The sequence below is a fragment of the Glandiceps talaboti genome, chromosome 8 (assembly GCF_964340395.1).
Source record: "Glandiceps talaboti chromosome 8, keGlaTala1.1, whole genome shotgun sequence".
Lineage (NCBI taxonomy): Eukaryota > Metazoa > Hemichordata > Enteropneusta > Spengelidae > Glandiceps > Glandiceps talaboti.
Genome location: NC_135556.1, coordinates 7,798,231 through 7,820,504, shown reverse-complemented (window position 1 = coordinate 7,820,504; position 22,274 = coordinate 7,798,231). Strand labels below are relative to the sequence as shown.

Sequence of the window (22,274 nt, the reverse complement as noted above, 5' to 3'; positions counted from 1 at the left end):
AATAGTTATCATTTTTATAAAAATAGGTTTTAGTATTTGTACCTGCTATGATTTAATATTTTTTCCAGGAACAATTTCAACCATAATCAAAGTTGACGAAACAACATACTGAAAATAACATACATTTAAACAAAGCAGGGAGAGGAGTGTCATATTTGGCATAACTCTCATATTTATCGCTTTAGTTACAATTTCTGACACCAATTCGACGTCATATTTGATACATCGCAACATCGATAGTTTATTTCTGCTAATATCACAGTGTTTTACCAAGAGGACTGTATCTATTTGCTCTGGAAATGAACTTTTAAGAACTTGTCAAGCAGAAGTTGAGGTCACCGGGTCAGCTGAGTGTACAGTTTCCTACCGTCTATCCATCCATCAATCGCCGCTGTGGATGGCACTAGACGCTCGTTTGTGAAATTGTGTGCTCATTCATCGTGATTTTGTACATACCGTCTTCAATATTACATTTAAAAGTGGATTTACCGTAACCAGAATTCATTATGGATGATATATTTTCACAAGTTCGTGAAGGCAACACATTGCATGTCCGTGGATGGCTGGACAACGTTGAGAATGACCTTAACCAGGGGTAAGAAATCGGCCTAGTTTTCATTTTGATGTTTCATTGTTGACAGTTTTTGACAACTTTATGTTTTAGCAAGTCGTTTGTTTATGTGATTTAATTGAGCACGGATGGTTGATGTACTTAGATCACTCTTTAACCCAAAGAATATGATGGAACTCTCACTTCAATCAGACGGAAGAGCCCAACCTAGGATTATTGAAAGTGAGGGGGTGGGGCATTTAGTCAGACACCCTTCTAAGGATGTTATCAAAATAAAGTACACTCATATTATATTTGATGCGTTTCCTTTCATCATAAATGCCAATGAACCTGGGTTGGTGGTCGACAACAAAAATTGCCAAGCTGCAATATCTAGATGTAAATAAATCAATGCAGAATGTGTGAGTGTGTGTACAAACTGCAAATTTGAGATTTTATTACAATCATTGGCTGTGGTTGGATGATTGCACTGCCCCACTCAGTAGGCTAAATTTGTAATGATAACTGTTGAACGGATTTATTACCATGTAAATCATAATTGACAAGTGATGAAAGAATATGAAGAAAACATTTTATGTCTTGTACAATTTTGAATTGTATCCACTTTTCTTTGAAGGAATATTTGTGGAAATACAAGACAGTTCAGTAATTGTCGATATTATCAAAAACATTTCCTTTTGCAGTCAGTGAAACATTTTTTCTTTGTCATAACAAGTATCTTTTTTATGTTCAAATTTGTCTTGTCCCTGTCCCACTAATTCCTAAATTAATATGATTTACCCTACATTCTAAAGAGAATTATGTATGTTGGAAAACTTGCAAATTTATGTGCAGTATTTTTGAATCACAAATGTTTATGTATGGTAAGTAGATGTTATTCCCCAATATTTTTCTTTGTTGAGTGAAGGAAAATACAAGTGACCTAAGGGGGCTTTGTCACTACAAGTCACTTGATGAGTAGTGACAACCCTTACGTCAAAGAGTATTCTTTGGCTTTATGAAGAAAAATAGTGGAGAATAACATAATTATACCAGTCCAGCACCAGTAATATCAAAGAAAATCAGGGAAAACAATGGCAATTTTGAACGTTTTGACTCATATTTCGACCACAGCAAAACCAATGACATAGACACGTGTTGTCATAACATACATGTAGAACAACCAGAGTATATATTCCAAATTTTTTGTTCAACTTGGCTTATGCATGGTATAAGGATAAATATACAGCTTTTCCCCAATTTAAAATGTGGAATTTGATATTGCTCCTATATTTACAGAAATGTGATTTATCATGAGGTGATAGACCCTGGTTACAGCTCACTTCTAAGCAGTGTTTGAAATCAATATTATCAAGTGCATTCCTTTCATCTGTACTTGAAATTTAGGACACAGTATCTGGCAAATTTACATGTGTGTGTGTAGTTATAAATCAATGGGCATTCTAGCTTTATGGATGATTAGGTTTTGTATCTAGTCTAATAAAATACCCAAGCTGTCAAAAAAAAGGCCATGAAAAATAATACCATTGCAAATCATAAATGCATGAGTATAAATCCAAGTGTAAGTACTCTCACAGGGAAATTGTCACTTGACTTATTGATTTGCATATCAATTGCTGTCAGTGTATGTAAATAGTATATTGTTTCTAAAATATAGCAAGGGCTCTTTTGTGCTAGTATAATGATCCTGTAGCATTAACAGATTTTGTCAAAGCAATAATTTGTTAATGATGCAGTATTTTTATGGTGGTATGTCGGTAAACTGTACCTCAGTTCCCCAGTCACATACATTTGTATATATAATGTATATATATATACACATATATATACATGTATATATATGTATATATATACAGGTTTTGAAAATATGAACAAAATTACATGCTACACCCAGTCAATTATATGTATATAGATGTATATTATACACATATATATACTCATATATATATGATCCTCCAGGACCTCCACTGAATTATGGTGTAAGACATAGTTATCTATATAAGCTTTACCTGACTATGAATATGTACAGTACTACTCCCTTTCTAGTATCATGGAGGTAGTGTCCTTCCTACCTCTATGGTGGTACTGAAGTTCTCCATCAAAATACTACAAGGTCTACATCAGAATAACTGTATAATAATAATAAAGTGAATTTATAATGTGCCTGTTCCTCGAAGAGCTCCAGTAGGTATCCACTAAACAGCTGGATTGGCAAGTGTTGTTGAGAGGGTCAGTTCACAACGTTAAAGGCCCAGTTCAGATTAGAATTAAAATTTTAGTGTAAAAAAACAATTTGGCAGAGCTATTAAAAAAGTTTGTTCCAAACAGGAGATGGTCCATTGTAATCCATTGGCTCCACTGATAATGTAACTTATGTGAGAACCTTAATTGAGTTCATGGCCTTTAAAAATTACCCAGGAACAATCTATCCAGTCACTGCAGTCTGAAAGAAATGACTGTACAGTGGTATTGAAGGGATTGACAAGAGAGACATGCCAACCATTTAACATACATGACTTGGCTTTTCTTCGATCCTTTCTTACTTTGTATCTCTTCCATTTTACAGTGATGACCATGGGTTTAGTTTGTTACATTGGGCATCTATGGAAGGAAGGTCTCACATTGTGGATATGTTGGTACAGAGAGGTGCTAAGATTAATATTACCAATATGGGTGATGACAATGCTTTACATCTGGCAGCTAGTAATGGATATAGAGACATTGTGCTCAAGGTAAGGCAAACAGGAGAGAATTTTTTGGATTTGTGCATCATGTTGAGATGAACATGTAAGAACCCTTTTGATTTGTCCATTGTGTTGGAATGAACATCTAAGAACCCTTTTGATTCGTCCATTGTGTTTGGATGAACATGTAAGAACACATCTGATTTGTCCATGTTGTTGAGGTGAGCTTGTAAGAGCTCATATGATTTTTCCATTGCTATACCACTGTGGTGTGATTTCTAAAACTGAAATAATAATAATAATAATGGATTTTATGTATAAAAATTAAAAATTAAAAATTAAAAAAATTACAACACCATCAGAAAGAATCTAAAACCAATTTAATTCAGTAGAACATTCAATATGAAACTGCATATGAATATGTAACTTCATGTAGTATTGTATACCAGCACTTTGAAAAATATTTTGACTGATTGCTTGCTTGATTGATTGATTGATTTATTTATTTACTGATCGATTATAAAAAATCTTGATAGGCAATCTGTTCAAAGATTATATCAAGCTCCAAATTTGTTGCGAGGCCATGACGCACCATGGCCAAAAAAATGAAACTTAAACTAAATAAATGCTCAAGGTATTGCTGGGGTATTATCGCAGCCTTGATTCATATATCATTGAAACATCACTGCACAATTTGATAAATGTAATTAATGAACACACTGTTTTGATACAACATCAATGTTTCTGTTTTCAGCTGCTTCGCCATAAAGCCATGATCAATGCACAGAATGAACACGGCAATACACCATTGCATTATGCATGCTTCTGGAGGCATTTCCATGTTGCAGAGGTAAGTTATATATATTGATGTCTTCAAATAGGACACTATTAAGAAGAATGTATATCTTCCTTTCTTAGAATGCACTCTGAGGAAGAATGTACACGTGTCTTGGACAGATATAGACTTCAAGTCATTCAGAATATTCTTGTGTGAAGTCTTAATGTTTTTGAAATAAAAGTCTTTTAACTTTTGCTGTTATTTTCGGTCAACTTCAGGAAATCTCAAAGCTATTCTCAGTTAATTATAATATAGAATAAAATTAGTGGTCATAGTGCAAATTTTTTAAATAGAGATCAAAATGATATCAAAATTAGAGCTAAATTATTAGAGCCATGTTAGAATCCAGTATGGAAACTACTAAATACTGTGTTAACTCTATTGGGAAAGTGACACATTGTTGATTTCCTTAACAACGAGATGGTGAACCTCAAAATTTGTGTTATCATTTCAAAACAAGGAACAATCTTCCATATGTCGAAGTTTGGATAGATTTCAAGCACTTTGATTTCCAGGGAAATTGGTCCTGAAACACATTCTGCATTCATAACACACAACAACATAGGGTAAAATGATTTTGATAATGTTTGCCATATAATGAACAATTTCTATATGGAGTTTAATGCAAATATTTACAGCCATTATGATTTACATGGATATGCATGTGCTATATAGATGTCATAGAAAAAGATTATCATATTTAGAAGATGAATGGATTTTAGGAGAAATGATTAAATTTTTTGTTTACTCAAAAGATGAATGTCATGAGCCCTACTGTGTATGCCCAGAGGTTAGTTTGAAGTCTTCTCTTTATGAGATATTAGCACATACTTGCTACGGTAAACTGCAAGTCTATTTGCTTCAAGAGGCATGATCTATACAAAGAAATTTATTGATCTCGAAACCCTATTTTCATCTCTCTCCTAGTATATCTCCATCTAGAACACACATTGGATCCTATTTCTTTAGGGAGCCTTAAGTAGTATCAAGGGGGTATCAAGGTAATTAAAATCTATGACATAAAATATGACCCTCTGTAAATCACAAAATAATGCAAAAGTTAGATATACAATGATTCAAAGTAAAATGTAACCCTCACCTAATTCCCCAATTTTCTAAAACATGGCCCTCCCTCAAGAACAGATTTATAAATGCTGGCCCTCCCCACCTTCATTTACTGAAGTAGTCCTTACTCAAGTTATTGTAAGGAAAATTAAAGAGTATGATTAAAATTTAGGTGAGAAAACTAGTTGTCTGGCATAGCTATAGAAAACAGTTGGTCATGAACGAAGAACGATTGCAGCTAAGCCTTATGGCTCCACTGACAAGATAACACTAATATGAGAACCTGGGATTGAATCATTGGCCTTTAACTTAGCAAGACATGTTTACTTTTTGATGGTGGGCTGTATATATTTTCTGCTTTGTACTGTATCTTTTACAAAACCCTTGCATATATATACTAGTTTGATGTCCCATGTGGTTGACATAACAAGGTAGTACCAGTACATACATATATAGCTATATCCAGGGTCAACTTAGCTGTGGAGAAACTTGATATCTAATTGTCAAACGGATACAATTAGGGGTCATAATGGTATGAACTCAGCAAAGTTAGCTGTATTATATCATGTGTAAGATTGCAAACTGAAAGTTAAAAGAAGATTATTTGTGAAATACTGTGATCAAACTGTATTTTTTCTTAATAAAAGTTTTAGATCTGATGCAAAATAGAGGATGAAATCTTGTGTAGTTCAGTATTTATGCTTAAGGTCAGGGACTCTAATAACAAAAACAAGGAAAGGGACTCACATGTTATTTACTACAGTTTTGTTTTGACAGCCTTGGTGAAATGATGGGGGACCTCCATAGCTTTATCTTTCTACCACTCTTGGTGAAAACATTGTGACTCCATGATTTGCAATTCACTTAAGCATGAGTTTGGTGGCTATTATTAAATCTGAATGAAAAGATTGAGAAATTGACTCTTTTTGAAAGTTTTATGTCGATCATTAGACATGACGTATTTGTTGTCTTTTAATTAATTGGTGCTAGTGTCATAAACCGACACTAGCTGCAAGTTGAACTAGAGTATTATTTTTTTTCAATCAACAATATGTTCTCTCAAAATTGTTAAAATACCAATAATTAGACATTGAGCATGTTAATTAGGAGTTAATGTTTATAAGGAATTCAGTGGCAGGTTGAAATTGATCATATTGGAGGTGCTGATTTTTTGGGGCAGACCCAGAAATCAATTTGACTAGATTTATTGTACCATATCATGTGTACAGTTGCACAAATCAGGTGATTCAGTAGTGTTCAGGGTGTATGATAGTATTAGTAAGTTGTTGTATCTACATGAAACAAAAGAGTTTCAAAAAATGATCTCATTACAGCTTCAGATTTTATTTCCAGTTAAACATTCAAAAACCTAGTAACACATAAAACTTTTCAAGGCAACACTGTAGGTTTATGATATGTCCTTTTGACCTTTTGGTGTGGTGTGAATGAAACTTGACTTGCCAGTATGTGGCTTCAGGTCTCGTATGGAAGATTACATTTCAGGATTTTGAGATCACACATTTTGTAAAAGATTAACTTTATACATACAAATAGTCTATGTCAAAGCAGCAGGTCCTCAACAGAGTGGGTTGGTCAGAGACTGTGATATTACACATACCAGACAGTGGTAACAGGTCATTGGTCATACAATACATGACATTTCTCAAAGTTTTTTCGTATGAATAGAAGGTCTGAAGAAGCACACAGCGTGATTTTTACTTTGGGGAGTGAAACCCTGTAGAATTACAAAATGGCCAGTCAATGGGAAGTAACAGAATACAAAATCAGGTTTTCCATGATCGGAATGCGGAATTTGAGCATTGCTTTCTCAAGGCTTTAGAAGCATTATTTAACAGATGGGGACAATCTACTAAAATGGGCATATGTATTGCATAGTTTATTAAGTGGGAAACCTGCTACAAAGCATGGAAAACTCAAGTAGATTACCAACCTACCACATTTTACATTATGACACAATTGAATGTGTCTGGTGAGGGTAAATTTCAAAAATATATATATTTAAGTATGGCACCAGATTTATGGGAAGCACATTTGGTATTCTGAAGTTGTGCTTCTTTAAAGCTGAGATATTGAAATGGTCACAATGTGTTGTTGATTTCGAATTAGCTTATACAAGTGATGGCAAAGTGCAGGAAACCAGAATACACAAAAGTTGCAATTTATAGTAGAAAGACTGGTTAAGTAGGTTGACCCTGAAACCATACACTACAACAGAGGTCATACTAGTACCTATATACTATAGTATACCAATACTGCTGAACACTGAGCTTGGAGAACCAAGGATTGGAAATGGAAATGAACGATACTATCCATGTTGATTATGCATTACTATAACTTTGATTAGTTGATAGGACTCAATAAAACTTTTTACATCTCTTAATTAGGTCTATTTCATATATATGATATGATATGATATGATATGATATGATATGATATGATATGATATGATATGATATGATATATATATATATATTCTAGTATATTACATACATATATGCACATACATACATCAATATAATCAATAAATCAAATCAAATCAATAAATCAAATACATAATAACATACATATATATACATACATACATACACACACACACATACATACATACACACACACATATACATATACATACACACACACACACACACACACACACACACACACACATACATGTATATCTGCACACAGCTAATAAAGAGATGTATAGAAGTGGGAGTAATGTATAGTTCAGTTTTGTACATGAACATAATCGTTTTCTGTACCCACGTTTCAAACAAAATTCAAATAAGTTAGGGAGTCTTCCACTCTGCATCATATGTCCATGTTTTTGTAGATGGTTGTCCAACTGAATAAACACAAATTGATATCTGAAGAATATGAATAAATCAAATATGTCCGCTGTATGTTCTTTTCTCCAGGGTCTCCATCATGTTTTGAATACTGACTTGATAACTCCAAAGTTTGACAAATTAGAGAAAACATGCATTTGCACAGAAGCAAGAAGTAGTAAATTAAGCTTTGTCAAAAGCTTATTCTGTTTTGTATAACTTATAAAGGTTATAACATGTCAGTTTTCAATTGCTTCCTGTTCTTTTATTTATTCTTCAGGAACTAGTGAACAATGGTGCCTTGATTTCCATTGAGAATAGATATGGAGAAACACCCATGGACAAAGCTAAACCAGAACTGGCTAAGATTCTGCAAGGTATTCACAACTTATATTTCTACAACTAGCTATAAATTCATTGTTATTTAAAGTTCAGTGGCTGAGTGGCTGAGACTGTTGTACAGTTTCGCTGTTGTACAACACAGGTTTTCCCTGCATTAGCACTGAATCCATGATGAAGGCTGACCCTCACCTCACAGGACTTCTCGAGAGACAAGTTTATTAGAACTTAAAAACTATCCAATGAATTAAGATTAATACTCTGGTATTATTGATATAAAAAAAAATCTGTAAATGTTGTTTGTTTTGTTTGTTTGTTTGTTTGTTTGTGGTCAGTAGAGAATTTAACACAACTGAAATATGTAAAAAAAAAAATTCTAGATTTGACTATAATTCGCATTGAGAACATAGGGAAATTTTTATTTTTCTAAAATATATTCAATTATGAACAAAAGTGGGTGAAAGCTATTGCTATATCATAGACTTAAGTAAACATGAATTGTTGCCAAATAGATGAATCACTTCTATTTTTATGCTTTGTGAGACATCATTATGGACAACACTTGTTGCCTTGTCATTTCTAAAGTTGAAGAAAACCAAAGAACAGATCATTCATATGACATTTGACTTCAGAAATAATGCATAGAAAACAGAAAAAAAAAATGATTGCAAATCAGTTTGATGAGAAGCCAGTCACTTGTGTTATACTGTTTATGAGGCAAACTTGAGTTTATGGCTAGTGAAACCAGTCACCTTTTAGAAAGTTTATGAGGCAAATGTTAATTTATGTCTTGTGTTTAAGTGTCAGAGATCAGCAGAATTGTACACTTATGTGACTTTACGGTATTTTATGTAACAATTTATGGCGACATCTTGGTTGAGATGAAGTAATGTTTATATACTATGTGTATACTTTTTTCACTATAAAAACAGGTGTATTCACAAAACTGCTAAAATGTTGCATGTTTACTAGTAGGTGAACTACCATGTTTGTTAGGACAAATTTAATTCATTCAGAGAAACTGAAGAAAAAAGTATGGAGATTCATTTTTGGCGGTCAGAAATGTACCACTTTTAGGACATTGTTGGACCATGTTCTACAGAAGTATGGTTTCTATAGTCAAGGCAATGACCTTTGCTAACAGATATAGAAAAACAAAAACTGTTATACTATAGTAATGCTTGCAAATAAACATATGCACCAGTATTGGGAGGTTATAATATCAAGCCAAGTTGTACGTGTTCAAACAGAAAAGATGACATTTATACCCAGGGTGTTCTACCTTATGACAACGCATCTACACTAGTGCTTGAGTCAAACGTTCAGACCTCCTTTACTTTCCTGTCAGTGTTTTATATAAGGCAAACATAAAAAGATTGTTTGTTTCTGATAACATGACTTGAGAAAATAGGGTAGGTAGGTTAGGATTTTATTTCATTTCATTATTTCATTTTACATTTCAAAAAATAAATTACTTCAACCCAAAGAAAAGATACTCATTGGTCAAAATACTTCTGTAACAGTTGATGAGGTGTAAAAGAAGTAAATGAAGACAATTCTGTGATTCAGAAGTAGGCAAACACAATATGCAGACTGCTGTTGTAGGCTTAAATGACATAGTTTCTCTCTGGAATGTGATTTTAAAAAGTAACCACAGATACTTTGGCAAGAAAATCTACAGGGGAAATGAAGTAAATTGTCATAACACCATTTTGCATGTAAAAATGTTTTGATAACGGCTTAAACTATGGTCGGTTGGTTATCAGAAACAAGCTACTTTTTTTATTTGGCCAAAGCGTGTGCAGGTATAATGATATTAATCAACCCTTTTCTTCATTTTAAGTCAGAAAATACTTGTGACTTAAGGGTTTGTCACTACTCATCTTCAGTTCTTTTTGACCCCCTATGTCTCTTGTAATTTGCTTGCCAAAATGATGAAATATATATATTTATTTATAATGTAGCAAAGTTATTTTTACCTGTATGGTATGTTATTACTGATTCAGCTATATTTTGCAAGTCACGTAAGTATGTCATAATTAATCATGGCTTACTATATTTTGTAGTTCAAGCAAAGCATGTCTTACTAAATGCAAGAAAAGTCTGATTGATGATATATGTTACTGTATTTACAGAGAGAGCCACAGCCTTGGGTCAAGATATGAATAGAATTCCATACCGAGAAAATAACTGGAGAGGAACCAAAACAAGAAGTAGTAAGTCATCAATTTAATATGGGTTGTCAGTGATTTTGCTATAAAGAGTTGTAACACTGGTATAAGTCAGAAGGACCTACCTGAGTTCCAGTGTGCCCTCTATTGATAGCCAAATTTTGTTGTTCTGGGTCAAAGAGATATAAACTGGCATTTCTTGTGAGTTAGGGGAACATCATATTTTGGTGCATCACTAGAAATTGTGTGCATCAGTGACGCCTTAAATTGGCTTAGAGGGCACACTGCTGCATTCCCAGCAACTTTACCAGGGTTCCCTAAAAAAATATGTTATAATGTATGGACAAGTATACTGCTTTACCTTAATTTCTCCCTGAATGTTATTAGATTTCCTATTAGGAGAGATTGGAAGCCACCAGTAACCACTAGACTAGGGTTCCCTAACCTTATAAAACCACTGGTTTGTTTTACCGACTTGAACTTTGATATGACTGTTTTTCTTCAAAGCGAAAAATCAATATTCCATATTCAAATTCATTTTCATATTTCATTACTTCTCAGAGCTACTACTGTTTACCTGAAATCTATGCAATTATTGTAAATTATTGAATATTTATTGAATTCATTATTGAAATTATTAATGAAGCAGGTGAGCATGGATTCCAGGTTACATTTTTATCTTGTATTTTTATTTTTCAAATTTCAGTCCCTGTATCTAAATTACTGCAAATGTTTGTATGAATTGATTGATTGATTTTATTTGGCAAATGAAAATTATATAATAAATACAAGTGTATCTTTGCTGAGGATAATGCCCAAAAGTTAAAATTTTTATTGATTTTCATTGCGGGCCTCTAAAAAACAGACTATATAGAAAAGTGGAATAAAAAATAATATTGAAAGCACAAAAACTGTCATGGCTACAAATGAATGAAAATGAAATTAAGAGAATCGGAAATAAATATATTAATTTTCTTCATAATATATTGATTCTTTTAACCCTTTTTCTTAAAATAAATATTGAGATAAAAAAAACAACTGTTACAGCCACTGCAGTATGTTAGTTATAAACTGCATAGATTTCAAGGGGAACATAATACTGGTTACATCATGTCATAACTATGTCCTGTCTCAGAACCCAGTACAGTAATCTGACCCCTTTCTACTCTGATTCGATAATCATTAAAATTACATTGTAATTACTTTTTATGATTTATCACTGCACATTTAGTAGTCAGTATGCAGGAATTGTTATTAATTCATTACTAGTACTCATATTAAAATGCCATGTGTCTAAAATAGAGCTGTATAAACCTTGCTTTGAAACTGATACAGCATATGTGCAAGGATAAGATTTCACAGTATAGTGTGTGTTGTTTTCACCTTGGATGTAGTCAACAAAGACTCAATATGATGGAATTTTTTTGTAAATTTGATCAATTTTGAGAAGAATTTGGTTGTTAAACATATTTAGAAATAACTTATAAAGGACATTCTAAAATAAAGTTAAGATGTGACAAAAAGTTACAAAAATGGAAGAATTTTGTTGAAATGATTTTGACAGAAAAGTGTGGGAATTTTTTGTAAGTTTGATCAATTTTAACCAAAATTTTGACAGTAAAACAAAATTAGGATTAACTTCTACACGTGCAGTTTAAAATATAGTTAAGATGTGACAAAAAGTTTCAAAAATGCAAGAATTTTGTTGAAACGATTTTGACAGGAAAGTGAAGGGGACTTTGTTATGTAAATTTGATCAGTTTTGACAACAATTTTGGCCGTAAAACATTACTGGGAATTCCTGTTACTACTGTAGTCTAAAATAAAGTGAAGATATGATAAAAAGTTACAGAAATGCAAGAATTTTGTGAAAACAATCTTGACATGAGTATTAAATGTCAACACATCACCAGGGACATGTGTATCAATATATGTAATTTAATACAGCCATATGACTGATGTCTGCTGGGACTGTATGTCAAGGGCAGTCTATGCATGATCTTATTAATATCATAATTACATTCCAATATGTGTTAATATCAAACAGACTAAAAGGAAGTAATATAATATGTAAGCAAATATAAAAATATGATTTAGTGCTCTCCTCAATACAGTCAGTAGTATGCAAATATAGATCATGGCAAATACTATGCTGTGACAAAGTATCATAGTGAGTGAGTTGAAGGAGCTGGGATCTATCTAAAATTTGAATACTGCAAAGCTTTTACCCTAGAGTCTAGTTGTGTGAGGATTTTGATTATTTTCTCCTATTGCTAATAGCATTTCCCTTAACAGTCCTGTATTCAAACCTAAAATTAGATTATGATCTCCCGCAGCGACATTCAACCTAGACTCTCTCACAGCCCCAGAAGCATTGACACTATCAGCTGTTTTGTATGTACCAATATATATGACATACTTGCACTCAGTTCTGTTATCCTTGTACTGTCCATCCTCATCAACTACATAGGACTAACCATTCTTTGACATGTTATTGCAACGCCCCTGTAGATATCAGTACATATAAAACAGCTGCTAGTGACGCTCCTTAGGGTGTGAGAGAGTCTATGATCAACCCACCACAAATACATCTATGTCCATCATGAAATCTATCCCTTTGTGATTGGCTATTCCTGTCTACTAAGACAGGTTTGTTAATAATAAGTGTCATTTAATAATTGTACGGTTTCATTTCCAAGTTAGTTCTAATCAATTGGTGGTGATGTTGACATCATCTCTCAGCTAAAAATACACAAGAATTTGTACCATTTTTCTTTCCCTAGTAGCTTCATCATTGAAAAAACGTCAGGGAAATGCTAGTCACGATGGGAGACAATAGTCAAAATCCTACACAGTCTAGCATGCTACAAACCTTCCATGTTAATAGATAAAATCCATATATGGAGATGTATTGACATTGTAATGAGGCAGTATTCCAAATTATTTTCATGGAAATTGTGATTGGGAAGTTATCATCCTCATCATCATGCATAATTGTTATCATTTGAAGAGAATTATGAGTGACCTATGGGGTCATGACACTTTAAGTCATTGACCATTAATGATATGGGCCATATGTTTCATGTCTATCCCAGCTGAAATGAATATTGATGGTAAATAATATGAACATGTAGTGTAAGTAACACTAATGGCTGCTAGCCTGAAGTGTTTTGGGGATTGGTTCTGTGTATTGGTTTTATGTATAGACATTTGTGTGTTCTTGTAATGTATCTATATGTTAGTCTGTACAGCCATTTCTGAAGCTGGTTGTGCAAATCTGAGTATCTAGGTATGGTTGTGGTGTGTGTGTATATGTGTGTGTTTGAGGGGGTGGGGTGGGCGTGGGGTGGGATGGAGGCATGTTTGACTGCTGCTAGTACTGGTACATGTATGCATCATTCTATATATGTGCTATTCATTGCTGCTTTGATTCCGACATTGTCCTATTCTACACCGTCCTGCAAAAAACCTATTTAATAACAAGCCTAAACTTATTCCAAGCATGCAAGCAAAATACTTGCATGCCAATAACAAAACAAACAAATTCTAGGCCCAGCAGTCAAATATTAGCAATTGATCGACTCTCTACTTTTTCACATCTCTTTAATCACAAAAGTCCTGCCCGGACGACCAAGAATCTTGATATCAAAACTTTGTAATTTTAAATAAAATGATTTTAATTCAAAATTTCAAACCATCCACCTTAACGTACGCAAGCGTATATGGCCATATTGGATAACCCAAGGAGGGATGTTTGAAATTATGAAACTTCATAATTCATTCAGATATGACTGTAGTCAAAGATTTGTCAATTGAGTAAGTAGTCAATCGATTGCTAATATTTGACCACTAGGAATGCTAATTCTTTAGTTACTGACATTTCTGGCAAGTCCAGGTTTCATGGCTGGCCCTCTGTAGGACAGAGAAGGAGAGGAACAATGTCAGAATTAAGTCCCAACTTACTCTGTCTGCAAGCAGGACTAAAGTATCAAACTGATGACTCAGAATGGCTGCATAGACACAATGTCATGTTGTGATGTAGATTGACTGGATAATATCCTGTAGTTTTGTAATATGATCGTAATAAACAGTGCCCTCATATACATATTATATGAAACAAGACCAGCAAGGATAGTGTTGTCTTTGCCCCTGTGGATGTAGGCAAATTGTCTAGCAACATATAAACAGAAATCATAGTTGCTTCAAAAATTATTCTTGAGTAGCAAACACCAAATATGTTTTTGAAGTCCAATGAATGATGACATAAAATTTGTCACTGTCAACAATACAAATGCCACACTTTCCTTGCCAGGCGTCCAAGTAAACTTACTGAAATATTCAAGATGGTAACCAATACCATAAAATTAAGTAATATCATTCCACAATTGTGTACAATGTGCCAACCATAGCAATACATTCATTGAACTGACATAAAACCATGATGGTAGATGTACAATTGTAATTCACACCAGCATTTAAATACTGTATCTGGTGATGTAGGAACACTAACTTTGGTCCCTTGCATATCATAAATGTATAAATAGAGTATTGACAAAGTTATTTCTCTTATGATTTTCAGGAGATGGAACTCTGTCCAGGCATTCTGGTATTGACTACAAAGAAATCAAACTGGGAAATAAAATCAATGCCAATCACTCTGGAGAGGTGAGATGTACAAAAATATGACTAGATATTTATTTATGATATACACTTCTTGCCTGGCTATTAGGGCACTAGTAGGTGTCTATTACCCTGAGGGCTATTACTATTAGGTAACAATTATATCCCTTGACTTTCAGCCTCAGGAGACAGTTGCTTGAGTTGAGGAAGTATAAAGGGTATTTGTGCTGTTAAAGGCCTGTGCCAGGGGTAAAGGGGTAATAATAGTAAAGCACTCTGAGTAGTGTAGGAAACATTCTCGCTAACCAGAGCTGTTATTTCTTTTGCGACACTGCAAAAATAACGAGCCTATTGGCGGCGCATTTGGACGGTGCCGTAAAAGAGGCTGTGGTTTACGACGATGTGTAGGAAAAAGCTTTATAAAAACTAAACATTAATATCATAACATTATTATTATTATTATTATTATTATTATTATTATTATTATTATTATTATTATTATTATTATTATTATTATACATGTATCCGTGATTGTAATCTGTAGTTGTGGAAAGGTATGTGGCAAGGTACGGAAGTGATGGCTAAGTTATTGAAACAAAGAATGACATCCAGAATTCCAAGAGAATTTGCTGAAGAATTCCCAAGACTTAGGATATTTTCCCATCCTAACATTCTGCCTGTGTTGGGATGTGTAAACCAACCACCAAACATGCTTGTACTCAATGAGTATATGCCATTTGGTTCCTTGTATAACGTCCTACATGAAGGAACAGGTAAGAAACTACATGTACAGTCATTGGTAGATAGTTTCCATGGTAACAGTAATTGTGGTGATAAATTTGCATGTATTAGGTTTCCTTTATCGTGTTGGTAAATCGTAGTAACTGTCAGTAATTGCCTGCTAGTGCTAGTCACAAAAAGTTACCTTTTTTAGTGAAGTGTGTGTGTTACTACTACTAGCTGTGATTTGTATTTTACGGACTAGAAAATGTCAAAAGACGATGTTTCACAATGAGTACAAAATACATTTTACCTCCTGTAAGGGAAGGTTTTGTTGTAGTTTTGTCTGTCTGTCTGTCTGTCTGTCTGTCTGTCTGTCTGTCTGTCTGTCTGTCTGTCTGTCAGTCTGTTTCTGTCAGTCTGTCTGTCGGACTGTCTGTCTGTCTGTCTGTCTGTCTCTGTCTGTCTGCCTGCTGCCATGTCTGTCTGTCTGTCTGTCTGTTTGTAGACATGATATCTCAAAAACTTCTGGTCTGATTCTAAAGAAAATTGACACGTCATGTTCCTTGTGATAATGACAAGAACTGATTAGATTTTGGTACAAAACGTTTTGCATATTATGTAAAGTATCCTAAAGTTGCAGTATACAGTGTGTACTGAACCCACACTCTGTTATCTGATTTGATATTGGTACAAAGCATTTTGCATATTATGTAAAGGATCCTAAAGTTACAGTATATGTTACTGAACCCACTCACTATGTTATCTAATTCCTAGGTATTGTTGTTGACCAAGCCCAAGCTCTCAACTTTGCAATTGACATAGCGAGAGGTATGCAGTTCTTACATGGTTTAGATCCAATGATACCAAGGCTTTATCTCAGCAGTAAAGTGATTATGGTATGTGTATATTAACTCATGCACTCCTCATTAAAGGAAAGTCCAGTCAGACTTATTTCTGCCTTCAGCACACTTGCAATGATTACTGCTATCAACTTAAAGGAAAAGTCCAGTCAAACTTACTTCTGCCTTTAGTACACTTGCAATGATTACTGCTATAAGTGTAAAGGAAAAGTCCAGTCAGACTTATTTCTGCCTTTAGTACACTTGTATTGATTACTGCTATCAACCTATAGGAAAAGTCCAGTCAGACTTATTTCTGCCTTTAGTACACTAGTATTGATTACTGCTATCAACTTAAAGGAAAAGTCCAGTCAGACTTCCTTCTACCTTTAGTACACTTGCAATGATTACTGCTATCAAGTTTGATAATTTTGAGTGATGAAATAGCACCTCTATCTCACTCAACTATGAAATTGTCTAAAGAAGCCCTTCTGCACTTGACACATGTTTGGCCATTTTGGTGATTTCCTGCAAGGGTTTATGGGAAAACCTCTGATGGGGTGACATCACAAATACCTTAATCTCTTTGTCTTGGCATATACAAAGAGGTCAAGACAAAAGTTTAACTTTTTTGAAAAACATATATATTTTTTTCAACCACTCAACAGCACAAGCCTGTGGGTATTCCTGTAAAGCAGAGAAAGAAATGAACGAATAAACTAACTACCTAAAAATACACAGAGCCTTGTAGATAATTAGGAGCACTTTATTGCCAATGGTATATAGTATGTAAGACCAAGATGTGCGTTTTGAAAGGTACCGCACAAAAGTCGAGGATGATAGTTACACCTATCTTGCAAGCCTGCAATAGTGGCATTGGTGCTATATGACCTGTGGTCACAGGAGAATTGACCGAGTCTAGCAGCTAGCCTATATAGGATGATTGGTACGATACCAACAATTTGTTAACAAATCTATTTCACCATTTACAGATTGATGAAGACTTGTCTGCTAGAATCAATATGGCTGATGTTAAGTTTTCCTTCCAAAACCGTGGTAAGATATACAATACAGCCTGGTGTGCACCTGAAGGTAAGATATTACATTATAGTGAAAGTTATAGCTGCCCATTATGATTACTGTTGTGTTGAACGGTAAAAGTAAATGTTCATTTTCAAATGATAGGAAAATATGCTGTTTTATTGTGTTTCTGGAGAGAAGGACAAGCTGAGAAATAGTCACCATTCTCATTAGTACTCAAAATACAAAACTATTAACTCTTTAACCAGCGGGTCTATGATTGAACTTAAATTTGCCTATTACTATTCGTTATGCTGTATAATGATTGTACTTTGAACTTTATCTTTAAAAAATAGTGCCTTCTTAGAGGCATCGATTTCACACATCAAAAATATGAAATCAATATAATTAGTTATAATGCTAAATAATTATGAAAGGTGTCCACAAAATGACTGACAGACATACCACATACAAATAGTCAAAAGGGAGGAGAAAAACGAATGACTATTGGTTATTAAATATTTCCATGTTTATTGATACTTCACAGCCATGCAACGTTGGCCAGATGAAATGAACGTGAGGGCAGCTGACATGTGGAGCTTTGCTATATTGTTGTGGGAATTATCAACTAGGGAAGTTCCATTTGCCGGGATGTCTAACATGGAAATTGGCATGAAGGTAAGCGTTAAAAGTCGGAATATTTCAACGAAAAGGTTTTATGGTCAAGAAATTTAACATAGTTGCGTGTTTCAAGTATGACGAGTTTTGTGTCACAATGTCCCAGCTTGCTCATGTGACAAATTAGTGACCTTCTATTGGATGAAACAGAAGTCAATCACGCCGTTCTGTGATGCCATTCTATAGCGCTAGGTATCTTGCCGGCCTTTTGCTTGCGTACTACCCTCATTTCTCTATCACACAGGGCAGTGTTTCACTGTTTGATCAGTCAGGTGATCTGAACTTATGCATCTTTGTCACAGAGGGCAGTGTTTAATGACAGGTTATCTGAACTAGTACATTTATATCGTAGAGGGCAGTGTTTAATGTCAGGTTATCTGAACTAGTATATTTCTGTCGTAGAGGGCAGTGTTTGATGTCAGGTGATCTGAACTAGTACATTTCTGTCGTAGAGGGCAGTGTTTGATGTCAGTTTTCCTTTTCTCAATAGGTTGTATGTGAAGGACTCAGAGTTGTCATATCACCAGGTATCTCACCACACATGGCTAAACTTGTCAGAATCTGTATGAATGAAGACCCAGCTAAGAGGCCCAGATTTGATATGATACTCCCTATCTTAGAAAAGATGAAGATAAAAACTTAAAGACTGAAGAGTTGTGTCTTTTGAATTTCTATGGTGATAAAAGTGATAGCAAAACTGTTACCATGGAGACTGGGATTCATGCTTAAGATATTAAATTGGACATATAATTATGAAAATCAAGTCATCAAGGCAAACTAAGATAGACACAAAATAGAACTGTTGTAGGTTAATGCTTATAAGCTATCTTCTTTACCACTAGGGCACTGCTCTTGTGGCGACCAATCAACAAATTTCCGGACAAATAAAGGTTGTTGTTATCATTATTATTATCATTATTATTATTGATTATATCCACATAACCAAGGCATCGCTGTCACCCACTTGTGTAATCTACAACACACCGCAAACAATAGTTGTAGTTCGTGTCTATCTTAGTTTGCCGATAGCGTGATTTCCATAGTAGTACTTTATCTTGTATGGATAAGTAATCACAAAGTCGGTGCTTTTTAGTTTCATTTATAAATAACAAAAAATTAAGAAATGAAGGACTTCCATAGCAACATGTTACACATCATGAGCAAAAAAATAACATATTATGCTATTTCTAAAACTATTAAATATGAATTTTCTATCGCAATTATTCAATTCAAATTAATTATTAATAAGCCTAGATATTTCACAGATGCTGACGAAAATGACAAAATGTTAAAGGTACACTTGCTGCAACTGGAATATTTTTTTCCATCAAGTAAACCAACGATATATTGACTAAAAATTGGTCAATTAATTATAAAAAAAGACATTGTATCTGTTCATAGATGGTGTAGGGATAAACTGAAATCTTGAGCAAAAGCTTGGTTTTGAATCTGTCGCCATGTTCAAACTGCTGCACTAGTTTGTATAACTGTAGTATCGTTTTTCGATCAAACTACAGCAATCTATTCACTGAAAAGTGTTAAAATACCAATAATCACATGTTAATCAGTGGTCTGTCTTATCCATTAGTTTTGCAATAACAGATTTAAATCGTGATCACCGTTGAGGGCGCTAATTTTTTGGGTACGGACCCAAAAATCGATTTGATTTGATTTATCATGTATACAGCTACAAAAATACATTCACCTATAGTATTTCAATATTGTTCAGGGTGTACGATATTACGAGTAAGTTATTGTACCTGACAAAAAAATTTCAAAAAAATACATTCAGTTGCAGCTAGTGCAGCTTTAACTAAAAGTATCTAGGTGATTATGTCTAATATTTAAGTTAGGGTTAGCCTGTTTTAGTGAGTACAGTTCTAAGTAGTTACCTCATAAGGCTACTTGTAAATTTGTATAGTTACGCATATTGTGGAAATTTTGACAATATTTTGATAACGTTTGTGTAATTTATAACATGTTAAAATTAGTGTAGTGCAATATGGTGTAGTGTAGTGTAGTGCAGTGTGGTGTGATGTAGTGTAGTATGGTGCAATGTAGTGTATTGTAGTGCAGTGCAGTGTAGTACAATGTATTGTGGTGTAGTGCAGGGCAGTGAAGTGTAGTGTAGTGCATTTTGTAATGTAGTGTAGTGCATTATAGTGTAATGTAGTGCAGTGTAGTGGTAAAACAAAGACTGCTTCCATCAAGTTATGGCAGCTCACTTCAGATAATGACAGTAAGATGAGAAGCTAATTAGCATAGCTTTATTTAAAACTATATAAGCTTTATAAATTTATTAAACCTTTCCCTAAAATTGAAAAGAAAAAAAACCCAAGATATATGCACAGATTGCCTTTAAAAGACTGAGAGATTTGGCGTTGAGGGCGCTCTTTATCACTCAGGTGCTTACACAGTGAGTGACAACAAATACCCACTATGTTGAATCTTTCATTTTAATTGCTGTATTTCAACTTTTAAGAGAAAAATTGGGGCTTGAAATTCAACACCTTGATGCAATCCATTGACTATTACAATTAATTTCCATTCATTGCCACAGATGGCGTCCTTTTAACAATCTGATCATAAATTGACAAACTGACAAATAATTTCAGATCAAAGGCACAAAGTAGATAAAGTGTGGCAGATATATTGATTAATATCTAGCAATTAAACATGTCCATTGATTGATTGATTGATTGGTAAAAGTTGTTGGTTATCAAGGAATATTTACTTCAGCAGAATTTTCCCTTAAGATTTCACAAAGCAAAAAAACTCCACTTTTTTTACTGTTCACAAATGTGAAGGCTCTTTAATAGCCAGCTTTTTTCAAAATTATTATATAATGGAAGAAATAGCTTGTTGCATAACTTACACATCATCTGAGATAGGAAAAGAGTAGAGAACGTCTGGCTAGCATGTAGTCTCTAAGGTATGGGGCGCCCTCACATGTCAGCCTACCACTTTCAGGAGCAGACCGTTGAGGGCGCAGTGACACAAGGTATCTTGGTGAGGTTGTATGCTGGCAATTCTATGAAAACCAATATTACCCTGTAGTATCAATTTTATGGCTGCCATGAGCAATAACTCTGACTGGGAGAGATCTGTTTAGAAATAACTATATATAAGTAAGTCACTAACATTTAGAATTAGCTTTCCTAAAACTTTAGCAAATGTCAAATGAATGATAGCTGCTACCAAAGGGGTATACTGGTATATTAGTATTGTATTCATATTAGACTTTAGTTTCTAAGATATGTTTGTGCTTTGGTCATAGTGAAACTTTATTATTAACTTTTTTTATGAGCAACTCAATATTCATTTGACACATTTTACCAGCAATACAGCATTTTTATCTGTACTTAGAAAGTATGTATGTATACTGTGTGTATGTGTGTGTGTGTGTGTGTGTGTATGTGTGTGTGTATGTGTGTGTGTATGTATGTATGTATGTATGTATGTATGTATGTATGTATGTATGTATGTATGTATGTATGTATGTATGTCGTATGTCGTATGTACATACGGATGGATGGATGGATGGATGGATGGATGGATGTATGTATGTATGTGTGTGTGTATGTATGTATGTATGTATGTACGTATGTATGTATGTATGTATGTATGTATGTATGTATGCATGCATGAATGGATGTCGTGTGTGTGTGTGTGTGTGTGTGTGTGTGTGTGTGTGAATATTTTCTGAACCAAGCTTGAGCTAGATTTACACAAAATCCTGCATAAATTAGGACCATAGCATACATTGGAAAAGTCAGTGATTAACTGCAATCTTTTAGCATTCTTCTGTTGTACATGCATGTACATGTACATGGATGAATGGAATTCCATGACAAAGCAGGATTGACAAAGGTGGGAA

At 34.1% G+C, this 22,274-nt stretch overlaps 1 protein-coding gene across 1 annotated transcript; it reads left to right on the top strand.

The window, feature by feature from the left end:
- Positions 1–139: 139 nt before the first annotated feature.
- Positions 140–21,804, top strand: LOC144438414 (scaffold protein ILK-like). Its single transcript, XM_078127435.1, has 11 exons — positions 140–595; positions 3,138–3,303; positions 4,010–4,105; positions 8,288–8,384; positions 10,482–10,562; positions 15,097–15,182; positions 15,682–15,910; positions 16,635–16,756; positions 17,692–17,791; positions 18,267–18,397; positions 18,888–21,804. The coding sequence occupies exons 1-11, from the start codon at positions 507–509 to the stop codon at positions 19,038–19,040; spliced, it is 1,350 nt and encodes a 449-aa protein (XP_077983561.1). The 5' UTR covers positions 140–506; the 3' UTR covers positions 19,041–21,804.
- The last annotated feature ends 470 nt before the right edge of the window (positions 21,805–22,274 follow it).